The sequence below is a fragment of the Colias eurytheme genome, chromosome 2 (genome assembly GCF_061535395.1).
Source record: "Colias eurytheme isolate Ceu_HAF_F1 chromosome 2, ilColEury1 Martin Lab GWU primary, whole genome shotgun sequence".
Lineage (NCBI taxonomy): Eukaryota > Metazoa > Arthropoda > Insecta > Lepidoptera > Pieridae > Colias > Colias eurytheme.
In genome coordinates, this window is record NC_142981.1 from 7,885,892 (window position 1) to 7,902,584 (window position 16,693).

The window sequence follows — 16,693 nt, forward strand, 5'->3', positions numbered from 1 at the left end:
TAACGCGACCTTGAAATTTGACTCTCAACGTGCCTAAAGCAGTTACCCTTCAATAATAATGTACAAATTTTCCGTCGAAGGTAAATGATATTGAATTATTAAATGCTCCTAAGTAGACAATGTACACAATATACTTGTCAATTGTTTATCATTAACAACAATGTCAATCAAAATATAATAAAGGTCTTCTGAATATATTTTTATTTGCTACAGCTAAACTTATAGACTAGAGTAGATAATTTTTGAAACAAAAAAAAATCGCAGTCGGATGAAACCCATTAGAAAAGGAGGGGAATATGATAAAAATGTAAGGAAAAATAAATTACGGTCAATCCGAGTTCGGGAAGAGGGAGGGGGGAGCTTTTAAGAGAAAAAAATGGTTTCTCTTGATTTCCGACAAAACTACAAGTCCTATAGAAAAAAGTTCAATGGCAAAGTTGTAGGTAATTAAAAGTTCTACAACTTTTGTATTCACAATTTTTTCACATAACCTAAAAATTTAGGTGAAAAATTCAAAAAGCCAAGTTTTTGGTCTTTTATTTCTATCTACTTCAAAATTTATTTTTTTTTCTACGAAATTTGGTGGAAACTTAATTTATTATCTCCCAAATACACTGTAATTTATTTGATTGAAAATATTCATTTTTTCGCCTTATTTTGAATTAATACCAAAAAAACAACCTAATTTTCAATCGAAAAGTCACCCGTCAAAATATCAGCTTTTTTCAAAAACTTGGGGTGCCTTTTATTCATTAAAATCTCTACTTTCATATGGTGTAAAAAAAAATAAACACCACCATAGTAAATGTTCTCAGGAAATGCATACAAACAGTCTGAAAATTAGCTTTTACTAAATCAGGCACACTTCTCGAACTACCTGAAATGTTTTTATCGACATCATTTTGCTTTTGAATATGCTGTAAAATATTAAACTTAAAACAGATAATTATTTTTCTTTTGAAATATTACCGAAAAGCCGATACAAGAGAAGATATAGAGTTCAAGAAGTGTGCCTGATTTAGTAAAAGCTAATTTTCAGACTGTTTGTATGCATTTCCTGAGAACATTTACTATGGTGGTGTTTATTTTTTTTACACCATATGAAAGTAGAGATTTCAATGAATAAAAGTCACCCCAAGTTTTTGAAAAAAGCTGATATTTTGACGGGTGACTTTTCGATTGAAAATTAGGTTGTTTTTTTGGTATTAATTTAAAATAAGGCGAAAAAATAAATATTTTCAATCAAATAAATTACAGTGTATTTGGGAGATAATAAATTAAGTTTCCACCAAATTTCGTAGAAAAAAAAAAAATTTTGAAGTAGATAGAAATAAAAGACCAAAAACTTGGCTTTTTGAATTTTTCACCTAAATTTTTAGGTTATGTGAAAAAATTGTGAATACAAAAGTTGTAGAACTTTTAATTACCTACAACTTTGCGATTGAACTTTTTTCTATAGGACTTGTAGTTTTGTCGGAAATCAAGAGAAACCATTTTTTTCTCTTAAAAGCTCCCCCTCCCGCTTCCCGAACTCGGATTGACCGTAATTTATTTTTCCTTACATTTTTAACATATTCCCCTCCTTTTCTAATGGGTTTCATCCGACTGCGATTTTTTTTATCTTTTCATTATTTTCAAAGGCTTCTACCCCAGTCTATTATGTTAAGTAGGCAGCAAAATATAATTTTGCTTATATAATGGTAACAAATTATTGCAACTATATCATGCATTTATTTATCTAGATGTATAAAAAATATACAATGTATAATGCAATCATAACAGTTAATATTTATTTTTCATAACAATTCCTTATTCTAAGCATGGACTAATAGAATCTAAAAAAAACACCATATTATATTCTATTAGTCCATGTTCTAAGTTAACATTTTAAGTTTTAATTTGTACATAATACATTCTAAGTACGAAAACATCTTATATAGGTTTATGATTGATATTTCACTGGTGAATAGCAATATAATATACATAATTAAGAAAATACTACTAAAAATTATAGCAAAATAACTGGTTAAATGCAAGTTTATTATATCTTACTGTACAATATACAACGTGTTAAAGTTTTTTTTTGCACAAACATAATATAAAAAATAAAATATGGCAAGCTCTATTATAATTTAAAACTTATAAACAATATTAATATTGACTATACAGTCAAGTCGTTTAGTCTAAAGCAACTATAAAACAATAGCACGAGGGTCTGATGATTCCTTTTTCCGAGGCGGATTATTTTATTGTAAGAATGGCGGAGGTACAGACAGAACTCACACTCGAACTTAATGGCCTCTATCTTTATGAAAAATACAGCTTGATTGTGTATCAGTAGCTGTTGATGGAATAACTTCTCAGTTGAGCGTTCTCAGTTGTTTGTCGTGGCTGTACCTTCAGTCACAACGAGCATTCCTGTCCACACTAATTCACGTTACATTTCACGTTAAATTTAAATATTTAAATTATTTTTTCATCACCGGTATCGTCTCGAATCCTCACGGACACAGCTACGAGTTATCTTTAACTTTGATTTATATTATATATGCACTAGTGGCCGCCGGTTGACGAAATAACTTCCCAATTGAGCTTTCTGTACCTCAAATAAGATGACACATTTGAAACAGCTATAGTTCAGTGTCAAGCATTCCCGTCCACACAATCACATATTCCAACATTGAGTTACCATGTACTACGTAGTAGAGAGGGCATCTCTACTAAACTATTTCTATCACGAGTTAGAGTCAATCGTCTCAAGCCATTTTTTTGTTACATTAAAAAAAAAGTAAAGAAAATTTTATTCATATTTTTTTTAATAAGATAAACAATATTTATTTGTTACATTGATTGGATTTATACGTAATAAAAGGCAGAATATCTACAAAGTGTCTACTCACTAGCCGGCCGGCGACGCCGCGCTTGTTACACAGATTTTGTTCGTGGTGTCCTCTCTATAGTAATACCTCAATGTATTCCAATAATCTTTTCGTCACCGACTGGCGCGGCACCGCCTTGCATACTCCGGCGCCACCTGGTGGAGCCAGTTAGCATCTATAACAGACACACTTACTAAGTAGGCTCGTCTCGTATGCAATAGTTCCGAATACAGTAACGCGGGTGGTGGCGGCCGGATAGAGTGTAACACGGAAGAAGGATGTATGGAGGCAGCTGTGTTCGATGCGGTGACGTAACGACCCTCACCGCCTGTGGCCCCGCCGCGTGCCCACGCACAGTTCGTGAATAGACCACTGAGAAGGCACTTTAATAACTGAAAAAAAAAACATAAAAAAATTCAGTATGTCTGAATGCACAATATTTTATTGCAAGGGCAAGATTTTTTAGAAGAAAATCTGATATATCGAATAGAAAGTTTACACTTGAGTTAAGATTAGGATTCATTTAGCTCTGCTTTGCTCCGATTCTAAATGGAATACATATAAATGGAATACAATAAGTTGTAGATTAGATATAATAACGGATCGCTACCTTATTATGATACAATAATATATATTTTTTATAACAATATGTATACGTATATATTAAGCTTGTAAGTTTAAGTCTGTATTTAATAAATTATCACATATTCCTGGTAGTTTCATTTCTTACAAATAAAATAAATAATAGCAAAAAAATACCTGATCCAATGCCGTTCCACAACTCATCACTTCCATATTCAACCTTTGACAAATTGAAAGCAACTGGTGTCTAATATCGCACGCGTAAGACAAATTCTTATGATTCAAATAATTCTCTTTACACCATTGCTGTAAGATAATTTTTTTATTAGGTAACGGAAACCAATTCTGCCAGATTACAATAAATTTTTATTGTTTACCTTTTTAAGAGGTGCTTTACAAAACGCTTTAAAAATGTTAAGAAGAGTGATATGATCGCCGAGAGGTGACACAAATTTTTGTTTTACTTTTATGGCTTCTTCCCTTTTGTGTAATGGCGTGTGAAACACATTTTCACTGGACATAACCGCTACGAGACTTAAAGCCTGTAATAATCACCAATTTTACTTTATGGATACCTATAAATATATATATATATATATATATATATATATATATTAAAGTACTAGCGGTCCGCCCCGGCTTCGCCCGTGGTACATATTTACGTTTTCTCTACATAAAAACCATCCTCGTACTTCAAGGAATATAATAAAAAAAGAATTATCGAAATCGGTTCAGCCGTTCTCGAGTTATGCGCTTACCAACACATTTTGCGATTCATTTTTATATATAAGAAGATTAGACATCTATACTTACTTCCTCTAAACAATTATATTCTGTAGCATTTAAAATTATTCTAGAATACTTGGGATCAATCGGAAATGCTGTCATTTTCTTCCCAAGTGTAGTTAATTTCGGATTACTTTCGTTTTCTATAGCACCTGGAAATTTTATTATTATTATTACTTACATTAATCGCATATATTCGAACGCAATAATATCAAATAAATTATCAAAATCAAAATAAATTATACATTACCTAGTTCTTTTAATAGGGTTATTGATGCTTGAACAGAATCGGATGAAGGTGCATCAATCAAGGGAAATGTGCTGGGGTCCATCCCCGTAGCTATTAACATTAACAAAGTTGCTGCCAGTGGACACCTGATAAACGAGAAAAATTACAAATTACACTTATAAATGTAAAGAATATTAGAATAATAGAATTATTCTAAGTTGTATTTTCAAGGAATCATTTTTCCAGAAATCTGAATGTGCTGACACATTTTGATTTGACAGTACAATTATTTAATTTTTTTTTTTACTATTAGTAGGTAACTAAATTTTTAATAGACATTTCTAATATGTGTAAACTATAAACTACGTACATTACAGACTTTATGGAGCTATGTACCAACCGTAGTATTTATAGCATTTCTAGAACTTACAATGCAACAAATAAAAAAATCACAAATCAGTTGGATATTTTTTGTGTATATACCTCAATATCTCCGGCGTATTGTGCGTTGGGCGCGCAGCGAACTCGCTCGCCGTGTAGAGGCGGTAGGCGGCGCCGGGCGCGGTGCGGCCCGCTCGCCCCGCGCGCTGCCAGCACGCCGCCTGCGAGCACGGCACCACGCGGAGCCGCTCTGCGCCCGTTGTCGTACACCACGTCCTAACATTCAGTGGAATTTATATGAGATATAGTTAAACAGCTTAAGGTGATGAATTAATTTTTCTAACATTTACGGCCCTTTTTAAACCTTCGTAATTTTTATATTATTAAAGTTGTCGTGATGAAAATTCTTGACAAGAAAGTTCAATAGTAACACAATACGTCTACCGTTTTAGAAACATGATTCCATGATATTTTCTCGATAGAAAAAAAATACAAAGTTCTCATTGTTATTTTTTTTTAATCTCTGGCATCTTCAAAATAACAAACGTAAAGTTACGACTTTTTGGATATTAACTATAAAATATACAACCTATACGTCTACCGATTTAGAATTTTGAAATATGCGATGGTTTTGAAATAAACAAGAAATACTTGAAATTAGCGCGCGACCAGCCAATATAGCGAGAGCCGCCCTGTACCTTCCTACCCCGATCGCTGCACGAGTCATTCCCGCTACGGCCGTCACACGGGGAACTTGTGTCGCTCGCGCAATCGTAACAAAGGGTGACAACACGATAAGACAAAATGAGACAAATGGGGACAATAAAGAAAATAAGAAGAAGAAACATAAAGATTGGAGGAAAAAGAATGCTTACAATTGGAACAAATTAATGAAGTAAGTTGGTTTTATTTTAAATTTGATGATAATTGTATTATAGACGATGTTTGATATGTACCCCTGTTTTAAGTACATAACGAATGTGTAAGATTTTTTCATTTATAGCATAGACAATCTTTTCAGAAATCCGGAATCCAGAAGGAAAATAAACCCACTGATTGTTCACAATGTGAACCCACTCCTTCGTAAGTACCTTTATTCAGTCAAAAATGTATGTTATCAACGCTCTACTTTTTTTTATCGCATGATTCCATTTTTAGCAAAAAGCAACAAAGTGCAAAGAAATAAAAAATCATGGTGAACTTAGTGGAAGTATGGTGGATGTAATATGGAACAGGAGCTCATTGGAGTAGTATTATATTTAAAAACTAGCTGTTGCCCGCGACTTCGTCCGCGATTACGTCGTTTTTCGTCATTCGTCGTTTAAAAAAAATACGTGACACTTTATTTTTGAATGTTCTTAATTGTCTCTTATAAAAATAAACTACATTAAAATTGAATACTCTGATAAGAAAATCTTAAAATCGGAGGACATCGAAAATCTGAGGAAAACATGAATTTGATTTAAATTCTACATTACTTAGTAATTCAAATAATAATCTAAATTAAATGTAGATTAACAGTTTGAGCGCATCATTATATAATATGTACCTAAGTATTAAATTACGTTAGTTTACATAGTAATTTTACTAAAAACACGATGACTTTCTTTCGCGCTCGGTACAACAAACTAAGCATGTTTGTGGTACGTGGCCCGCATCACTTGACCCCCCGCGAGTTCCCCTCCGTTACTATGCGAAAATACATTCGTCGCCCTACTGTAGGAAAAATTGTAATATTTTAAATTCGAGAAATATTGATTTCTTGTATTCGACTATTCGTTGTAGTCGAATACAAAATATATTTGAAGAAACTTAGGTTGGCCTTCAGGCAAAAGGGATCCTATCAAATGATAAACTTGACCTTGTATCTTAAAAGTAAGCATGAAAGGATCCTCTGATAATTGTTGAGCACCAAAGGATCATTTAAAACGCACTACTATAAGAGCGAATATTGTCTAAGAACTGTTTACCTAGATTGCACATGTTCCTCTAAAAGTAGTGATTTCAAAGGTTCTGGTGTATCTTCAAACGAAAGCCGACTCCTTACTCCTCTTTAAAGCATTACAAAAAGAACATACTACTTATATACGTAGTATATTATTATTAGTCTGTGATACTACGTTAATATCGCCTATACAGAAGATGATCTGTAATCAATTGTGAGGTTATAAGCAAACCCACTTTTATATTTGTCGGACCACACCACCGAATTCGTAGATTGATCTTCTATGTTTACCTCTTAAGTCATTAAGACTGTCGAAATCTGTCTACAGTAAGACGGGCCTCTCGCTATTCGTTCGTTTCAAGAGACCAAATAGTTTCAATTCTTAATCTTTCATTAAAAAAACTTATTAATCGTACTTGTCTCAAATAATCTTGTCTCAAATAATGGTAACTAATATTCGCGTCCCTACTCTAGTCATTGCTTATGCTCATGTTCATCTTCAAGAGATCGAATAATATTATGGTGCACCCTATCATTTGTCAATCGGTCTTCATATTGAATAAAAGTTTCAGATTATCGAGATAAAATATGCCATTTGCGATCAGCTGTGAGACGTTATACCCTCTCAGTGAAGGTTTCGGTCTCACAGGATAGTACATGCCGTTCGCGGTCAGCTGTGAGCCGCAATTCTCGTTGTGAAGCGGTTTCAGGTTCTCGGCATAACACAATATGTTGTTTTCGGTCAATAGTAAGCCTCTTACCTCTAACGATCCTTGAGAACTCTTATTTCTCATTTTCTTAGCTTTGCTCGAATTTCGATATAAAGATTTTTTAGGTGGCACTGATGCGAGTAAATAAAAATTAAGTTAAAACGGACTGAGAGTGTTATAATCATCAATCATCATCATCATCAATACATATAATAAAATTGTGGAAAAGCGATGTCTGTACAATGAAAATATGTAGAAAAAAATTAGCAGGTGTTATTATTAAATCGATCTTGAACCCAAAACTGTAGTTAAAAATTTTTTTGTCTGTTTGTCTGTATGTTTGTGCACGCTAATCTCAGAAACGGCTTATCCGATTTAGATGCGGTTTTCACTAATGTATTGTGGTAATCTTCATTTAACAGTTAGTGTTTATTTCATGTCAATCGGTTCATAAATAAAAAAGTTATGACAATTTATAAGTAATCACGGCGAACATTTGCTAAGGCATTCTATTGTACACTGTACAGTGTACGATAAAACGTAATTTATCTGTTATACGCTACAGTTATTCCTTTACATGTCCAGATGATCATATCAAAATTCCCCAAGGGTTTGGGGGTAAGCTGAGGTAGTAGGGGGGGCGGGGTCAAATTAACATTATGGTTACTTCTAATAGGTAAATTTTCCACACAAAATGTCCTTTAAATTATGTCGTATTATATTTTTAACCCCCGACGCAAAAAGACGGGTGTTATGTGTTTGACTGCTATGTATTTCTGTGTGTGTGTGTGTGTGTGTCTGTCTATGGCACCGTAGCTGGCTAACAGGTAAACCGAATTAGATGCGGCTTTTTTTTGTTAGGCAGCATATTTTCCGACGCTGGTTCTTAGATAAATTGTATCGAAATCGGTTCATCCACTTATTATACCTACATAGGGGTAAAAGTGGGAATGAAAAAAATGATATAATAATTTATTTTTAAAGATCGTTGGGAAGTTTATGAAATTATTTATTCCTTTTTCTATACACTTTTCTTCGTCTAAACGGTTAAGTTACGTGCTCCCTCTCTCTCTCTTCAGCCTTTAGTTACGTGCGTGAGACAGGAAACATCTTATTTGGATTTGTTGCTGGATTTGATAAAAATTGAGTATCGATTAAGCTGATCAGTGGCTACACCATACATTATTAAAAACATCCATTTAAGAAAGGAAGGAAATAGAATTTGCTCCTCTCCCCCCCTGGTTCCTAAAAAATAATATGACATAATTTAAAAGAAATTTTACGTAGAATTAGTTAGGCATTTCTTTTTTGATTTTCGATATTATATTATACTAATCATAATTTTTAATTACAATATTATGTAGTAACTATTTGGTATAGGTTAGGCATTTCATTTCTTGATTTTCTTTAATAAGTTGGTACGTAAGTTTTTTAGCTCAGTTTAGTAAGAAATTTTAATAACAATTCTTTTAATTATTTATGGTAGTACGTATTTACTCAATAATTGTATGTTAAGTAGTAATTCAGCATGGGCGTAGCCACGGTGGGGCTGGGTGGGGCGCTTACCCTGGCTTTGATCTGGTAGGTACCAATTGTGAAGGGGAGTGGGCGTGGGCGTTGGCGTGGGCCTGGGAGTGGGCGTGGGAGTGGAAGCATGAAAATAAAAACAATTATTGTTGCCCCACCCTGAGCCCATGGTCATAGGTCCCATAGTCACTATTCCACGCGGACGAAGTCGCGGGCACAGCTAGTAGACAAATATAATCAGAAAGCTTTGAACTCCTAAGCTCAACCATAAAAGATAGACATTAATTATGATGTCGGGAGATATTTTTTATATAATATGGAGAACATTTCTTTCATACTAATTTTCGTACCAAGTTTCGTTTAAATCCGTCGAGTAGTTTTTGTTTCTATAACGGTTATACAGACAGACAGACGGACAAAAATTTTTGGCGTCAGTGTCGATCCCTAATCACCTCGTGATAGTTATTTAGGAAATATATTTCATGTACAGAATTGACCTCTACAGATTTAATATAAGTATTATTCATATAATTAGATGCCAATTTCCATGTAACGTTAAATTCGACTATACAATAACTAACAGACAACGCAGGTTACTCTCGTTTCCGTAAGTTGAGGCGGCTACATATTTGGTCCTCATAACTTCACTTTTTGTGAACGAAACGACAGCGCGGTTTAATTCGATGCCAACACCATCAAAAAAAGGAAATATTTTTAATTGTGAAAAAATATTATGATTTACACTATACCTAAATAGATACTATTTTAACATTAACACAAAATATAAGACTGTGAGTGTGTAAAAATAAATCCAGCTAGTTTCACATCAAACTTATGTTTTTAATTAGGTATACGACATGAAAATATATTAATTACCAAGCAATAATCATACAGGTAAATACTGAACAAAAGTATTAACAGTCAAAGTATATTTTTACTTACAACATGTAAATGATGAAGGAATAATAATTATCAACGAACTAACCTTTTTGTATTATTGTTTATAAATATAAATTCATAAACAATAAATTTATAAAGAATAGAAAAAATTCGACCACTAAAGAATGCTGGTTCGAGTCCCGCCTCGTTATCGAATTTTTAAAACACGAAGATTTTTAAAAATGTAACCAATGAACACAATCAATATTAGATTAAGGGCCGATTTTTCAATCGCGAGATAAACAGTCTAATAAATACCCATCGAATAGATTTATTCAATTATTTATCTAACTCATTACGGCTCGCCTATTTTTCAATCGTGATTTATTTGATGAATAACTATCTGACCAAATATTTCCATATTGGCAGCACTGCTCTCGGAGTGGCGAAACAAACATATTAAATTAGTCAAGTTAGAGCGGGATAGAGTCAAATCTTGCAATTTGTCAACAACCGTCATTATGACTCACGTCAGGAGTGCACTGTGAGTGCACTTGTCTTCTATGATTGTTGATTGTTGTTTTGATTCGAGTAAAGAGTTTGGTTAAATTTGTGTTTCAATTTATATATTTTACGATGGAAACGACATACTTAAAGGCAGCGTTCGGCAAATTTTCAATGGCATGGTCATCAGTACTATCAAAAACATCAATTTCAATATGATTTTAATTGATAATAATTATATAGAAAGAGGTTTAATTGTTAATAATTCTACGCTCTATGTTATGACCATTTATGACATACGAAAATATCTCAAATTTGACGCGTCAGTTGTCAACTCAAACGCCTAACAGTCGAATAGCGCGCTATCTGGCCGTTGGAGCGGCAAATAGATTTATTCCTCAAATAACGTAGTTATTGGATAGATAAGTCCTATTCGTCTATTGAAAAATTGAATATTTTGTTAACTGAAGAATAAAGTCTATCTAGCTGTTTATCTGGGCATTGAAAAATCGGCCCTAACTGTAATGGTGTCTAGTTTGACTAAGGGCCGATTTTTCAATCCCGAGATAAACAGTCTAATAACTACCCCTCGAATAGATTTATTCAATTATTTATCTAACTCATAACGGCTCGCCTATTTTTCAATCGTGATTTATTTGATGAACAACTATCTGACCAAATATTTCCATATTGGCAGCTCTGCTCTCGGAGTAGCGAAACAAACATATTAAATTAGTCAGGTTAGAGCGGGATAGAGTCAACTCTTGCAATTTGTCAACAACCGTCATTATGACTCATGTCAGGAGTGCATTTTAAGTTTGTCTTGTCTTCTATGATTGTTGATTGTTGTTTTGATTCGAGCAAAGAGTTTGGTTAAATTTGTGTTTCAATTTATATATTTTACGATGGAAACGACATACTCAAAGGTAGCGTTCGGCAAATTTTTAATGGCATGGTCATCAGTACTATCAAAAACATCAATTTCAATATGATTTTAATTGAAAATAATTATATAGAAAGAGGTTTAATTGTTAATAATTCTACGCTCTATGTTATGACATATGAAAATATCCCAAATTTGACGCGTCAGTTGTCAACTCAAACGCCTAACCGTCGAATAGCGCGCTATCTGGCCGTTGGAGCGGCAAATAGATTTATTCCTCAAATAACGTAGTTATTCGATAGATACGTCCTATTCGTCTATTGAAAAATTGAATATTTTGTTAACTGAAGAATAAAGTCTATCTAGCTGTTTATCTGGGCATTGAAAAATCGGCCCTTAAAATAATAAACATCTACCCTCACTTTTAAAAATGTAGTATATTCACACGAATTATAAGCGCACCTTATAGGGAAGGGAAGATATGGGTTAAAGAGTTAAATAAATAAATAACATAATTATATTTAAATTATTAATTTTTAACATTGTGTTCAGTAGTGTTAACATGTAAATTGATTTGATTTTTACGAAATCTCATAGATGGCGCTGTTTCAAATTTGTATACTAATAAATTCATTAAACTGATTCTCTGCCCAAATTACGTAAATGACATAGTTTTTATTGTGTAAAGCTAGATAATAGCATGGCTTACCCGAAACCAACATTTAAACATGAGTCTTTAGATTGTACGCTGTCGTAATACACGGAATACGTAAGAAAAAAAAAGGTTCACAGCTCCTCCCCCGGAGGTGATAGCATGATAATATGTTTAAAAAAGCCTCACCCGACCTGTTAGTAATATTCATGCAAAATTTTAAGTCAATCTATGCAGTACTTTTCGAGATTAGCCTGGACAAACATACAGACAAACAGACAAACAGACAAACAGACAAACAGACAAAAATTCTAAAAACTATGTTTTTGGCTTCTATATCGATTATAGATCATGGATTATGTATTCTTTTAAAAAAATATTCAATGTACAGTTTTGACTTTCCTACGATTTTATTATATGTATAGAAAATACGAAAAAATTTCAAGAATTACATTTCTTAGTAGGTGGTAGATAAGTATGTTGTATAAAGAATTTGATGTTGATATTTATTTCATTTATACTTACTACACCTGTGCGGGAAATTGCTTAGTACTAAAACAGGTTTATATTCATATTTACATAGTAATGTGAGTTTTCATTTCGAAAAATTTTGTGTAAGTATATTAAATTGAGTTCCTGGGTGATCTGGAAACACAATTGGGCCCGGGCCCCGGAAGATGGCGCTGCAGTCACTCCTCCTAATCACATGAACCGATTTGGATGAATATTTGTGTGCACATTTCATTGTTGTGGGATGATTGGTTGATTCGTTTTCACATTAGCTAATATTATGTATTTTTGTTGTAAACTTAATTAAATGTTTATAATACATTATTATTGGTATAAATAAGCCAGTGTTCGTCTCACATTGCTGTACCTGCCTACCTACCCTACCAGGGCCTAACTTTGTTCTGGCTATTTTATTTTGATTATTTGTAATGAATAATTACAATTATAATAGAGTGCAAAAAATAAATACATGCGTCAATATATTTTGTGTTTTTTTTTAAACAATTTTTTTATTTAAAAAAATATCATTCCGACCGCGGCTTTGCCCGCGTGGAATTAAGTTATATCGTGAATCCTGTTTTTTCCCACAGAAGTGTTCAGTTCGGATAAAAAGTATCCTATGTGTAAATCCAGGCAATTAGCTATATTTTATCAAAATTGGTAATGTAGTCTTGACGTGATTAAGTAACAACTAACAAAAAAATATACAAATTAACATCCAAAGTTTCGCATCAGTTTTACTGTATTAGTGATATCTTCCACTCTTGACTTTGACTGAGAAGAATTAGGGTTTATAACTTCTTTCAGAAATAGTACCTTTCATTTCTGGGCATGATGTAATATCTATGTCAGCATCAAATTCTATCTAAATCAATTCAGTAGTCCGCGTTATTGAGTACCATTTCATTTTTTCAGAGTAACAATATTTTTTGTTATTTTAAAGATTATTTATAACCTGTATTATTTTGTAATAAAGTAAACATTACGAAATAATAATAATTATTAATAATGTCTAAGTAGTTGTTAAAAAGAAGATTATTTGTTTATAAGCAAGAAAATAAAACCAATAAATCAACAATTAAATAAATGTATAACAATATATTATAACTGTATGACGACTCCATACATGTTTGTCCCGAGTCGGCCAGCGGCAGCGCGGCGAGTTTGCAAGAATGACTTCGCGCACACCCGCGTTCGCGATAGCGAGCTATTAGACTCCGCCCGCCAAGAAGTGGATTTTTTTTTGTGTATCGTCTTAAGGTTGCTTTTCCACCAGAGATGTGCGAGGATGCGTATGCAGGGATGTGTTTGTAAAGGACCAATAGTATCGCTTACAAACATTGAGATAATATTAATATGGAGACGACACCGCCTACATCACTTATGTTCCGCTCAACATACGCCATATGGCGTATGTTGAGCGGTTTTTTTCAATGGTTTTAAAGTGAAACGCATCAAATATGCCTTCGTGTGTGTTACGATATTGCACAAATAATACAAATAATACGGAAAAGTGCAAAGGAATAACTTTCATCGGTAAGTACCTAACTAGATAATAATTTTTAAAACTTAGAGCAAAAAAATGGCGCACAGATTTTGTTCGTGGTGTCTCCTCCATACGTAGTAATATTATCTCAATGCTTACAAATGCTAATATGATTGGTTCTTTACAAACACATCCCTTGCTATCTCTTTTAGAAAAGCACAATAGTGTAATTTATACTTTCTATTGTTATTCCTTGATGGAATTACATTTGTGCATAGTTTAGATGTTTAAAGAAACACACAATTCATTATTTCTAATTTTATATCCTTCTCGATTTTTTATATAAAAACTACAACCGGTTTCGTTACATCATTGTCAGCTTGAAAGTAATGTTCTAATAATATAATGCCTTGCGTTTGCACTGATTGACGTATTTGCTCTCGTGCGAACGGAATTCTTCATTTTTATGTAGAATAATATACAAAATCATACGTAGTTCGTGACCGTGCTGCTTTCGTAGGATCTTGCGGATACAAGGCGAGTGTCTTAAAGTGAAGAATTAAAAAAAAATGAATGGAAAAGTAGTTCTTATTAAACCTTACCTTTCTTTGACAACTCCAGTGTCTATAACACATTTGATTTGTGGAATTGTTACAGACGCTTCAGCTATATTAGTTGCTAAGACAATTTTCCTCATTCCAGCAGGCACAGGTTGCCACACTTGCAATTGTTTTGCAGCTGGAAGACCAGCATATAATGGACAAACCCTTATGGGTGGCCCTTGTGATTCCTAAAATTAGCAAAGTTTTTATTGATACTTTTAATATTTTAACTTAACAAGTTTATAATAACAAAAACTATGCAAAATGCAAAATGTTTAAACACGAACTCACCTTTGCTATTTGCCTGATGTTAGCCATTACAGTTTCAATTTCCTCTTGGCCAGTGAGGAATACTAAAAAATCATGACTGAAATCATTAAAAATTCTGAGTTATATAAATGATGCATAATATATTGAAGTAAACTTAATTACTAGTGTTTAGTGCTTATTTCAGTGATATGCACAATACTTACTTGGCCGGTGTAGTAACATGTAGCTGGAATATAGCACAAACCACAGAATATTGATAGTCATCCTGCTTTATTTGTGAATGGTATATTGTTACTGGAAATGTGCGCCCTTCTAGGTATATTACTGCACAATTGTCATAATAATTTCTAAATGTATCGACATCCATTGTAGCAGACATAATAATTACCTAAAAATTGTATATAGTAAGTAGAGATTATACAGTAAATTTAACACATTCTTAATTGTATATTTCACTATATTCTTAAACGATTTTCATAATCTTTTAACACTTTAAAATTCAAAAATAAATTTCTAAAACATGTACCTTTAACTTATTTGGCTTGAACTTTCTTTCTCTCTGTGCCAATTTCACTATCCCAAATAAGACATCTGTATTCACAGTCCTTTCATGAGCCTCATCCAAAATTATAATAGAATATTTCAATAACAGTGGGTCAATAATGGCTTCCCTTAATAACATACCATCAGTTAAATATTTAACTTTGGTTTGTGGACTTGTCACATCTTCAAATCGAACAGAATATCTAAAAAAATTGAGTTACAATACAAAACTATCATAATTTCAAAAAATATAACATTATGCATTGTGTGTGTCTTTCACAGATGTGGTACTTCATTACTACCTATCTAAAAATGTGCAAATTCGGAGACCACCAGACATTTACTTAATAAATATTTACTTTCCATAAAGATTTATAAGAATAGTAGATTTTGTTTTAAGGAGTCCTTCATATTGTTTAGTCAAAATAATGAAGAATATCAAATTTACCCCACAATGGATCCTATTTCTGTTTTCATCTCAGCTGCCACTCGGAGCGCTAGTGTGATAGCTGCAACTCTCCTAGGTTGTGTAACAGCTATTCTACTGGTGCCTTCGAGCCTATGCTCATGAATTAACTGGGGGATTTGGGTAGTTTTTCCACACCCTGTTTCACCTATCAATATCATTGTGTTGTACTTCTTTATCTCTTCAATAAGTCTAAAATTAAGAAAAAATTGCAAAATGTTTCTGAAACCAATCTTATGTTATATCAATTATCATACAAGGATAAACAAACTCACCTATTTCGAACAGTGTAAACTGGCAATAATTTTCTGGACTGTTGAAAATCTTCAGAGATAACATTAACATTATTACTTGGAGGAAGAACGGATCCATTTATTTTATTTTCAAGTTTTTGGTCAACCGGCTTCTTATTATCGATACTTAGCTTAATCCTTTTTGCCTTAATATCGAAATGTCTCTTCTGATCTTTGTCCTTCCCAAATGATGTATATTTAGAATCCATTTATTTATATATTTATTTATTTATGATAAGGTACCTTACAGCTAGCTTATTATAAACTAAGCTATTATAAACTTAAATTCAATTATATTTCTCGGCTTAGATTACTGTAACATAAAATAAATAATATTAAATTTAATAATTTTTATTTATAGTCAATATAATCTTTCAAATAGTGCAATTTTGTAGGTTATTTTTTGAAATACAAAGCAAGTGTTTTAGGCAAGTTTTAGGACATAATATGTCAAAAAGACAATCATTGTCATTTGTCTGACGTCTGTTGTCATTGCCAGTGCCATAGACAAAGAAACAGACCAAAGAGTAAAGTAAGGAGTAAACCATGGAGTAAAGGGATAAGGG

The 16,693-nt window shown here is 32.8% G+C and overlaps 1 protein-coding gene and 1 long non-coding RNA gene across 2 annotated transcripts; one reads left to right on the forward strand and one right to left on the reverse strand.

Moving 5' to 3' along the window:
* Window positions 1-1,663: 1,663 nt before the first annotated feature.
* On the reverse strand, window positions 1,664-16,545 carry ath (ATP-dependent RNA helicase DHX33). The gene is made up of 12 exons (XM_090114561.1): window positions 16,110-16,545; window positions 15,817-16,026; window positions 15,352-15,571; window positions 15,029-15,213; window positions 14,847-14,922; window positions 14,556-14,743; window positions 4,960-5,133; window positions 4,498-4,622; window positions 4,275-4,399; window positions 3,839-4,003; window positions 3,639-3,767; window positions 1,664-3,271 (listed from the first exon to the last, which is right to left on the reverse strand). Exons 1-12 carry the CDS (start codon window positions 16,334-16,336, stop codon window positions 2,993-2,995), a joined length of 2,103 nt encoding a protein of 700 aa, XP_089970687.1. The 5' UTR covers window positions 16,337-16,545; the 3' UTR covers window positions 1,664-2,992.
* Window positions 5,282-6,111, forward strand: LOC149910505 (uncharacterized). Its single transcript, XR_016457970.1, has 3 exons — window positions 5,282-5,752; window positions 5,879-5,940; window positions 6,016-6,111. It is a non-coding gene; the product is annotated as an uncharacterized LOC149910505 (long non-coding RNA).
* Window positions 16,546-16,693: the final 148 nt, after the last annotated feature.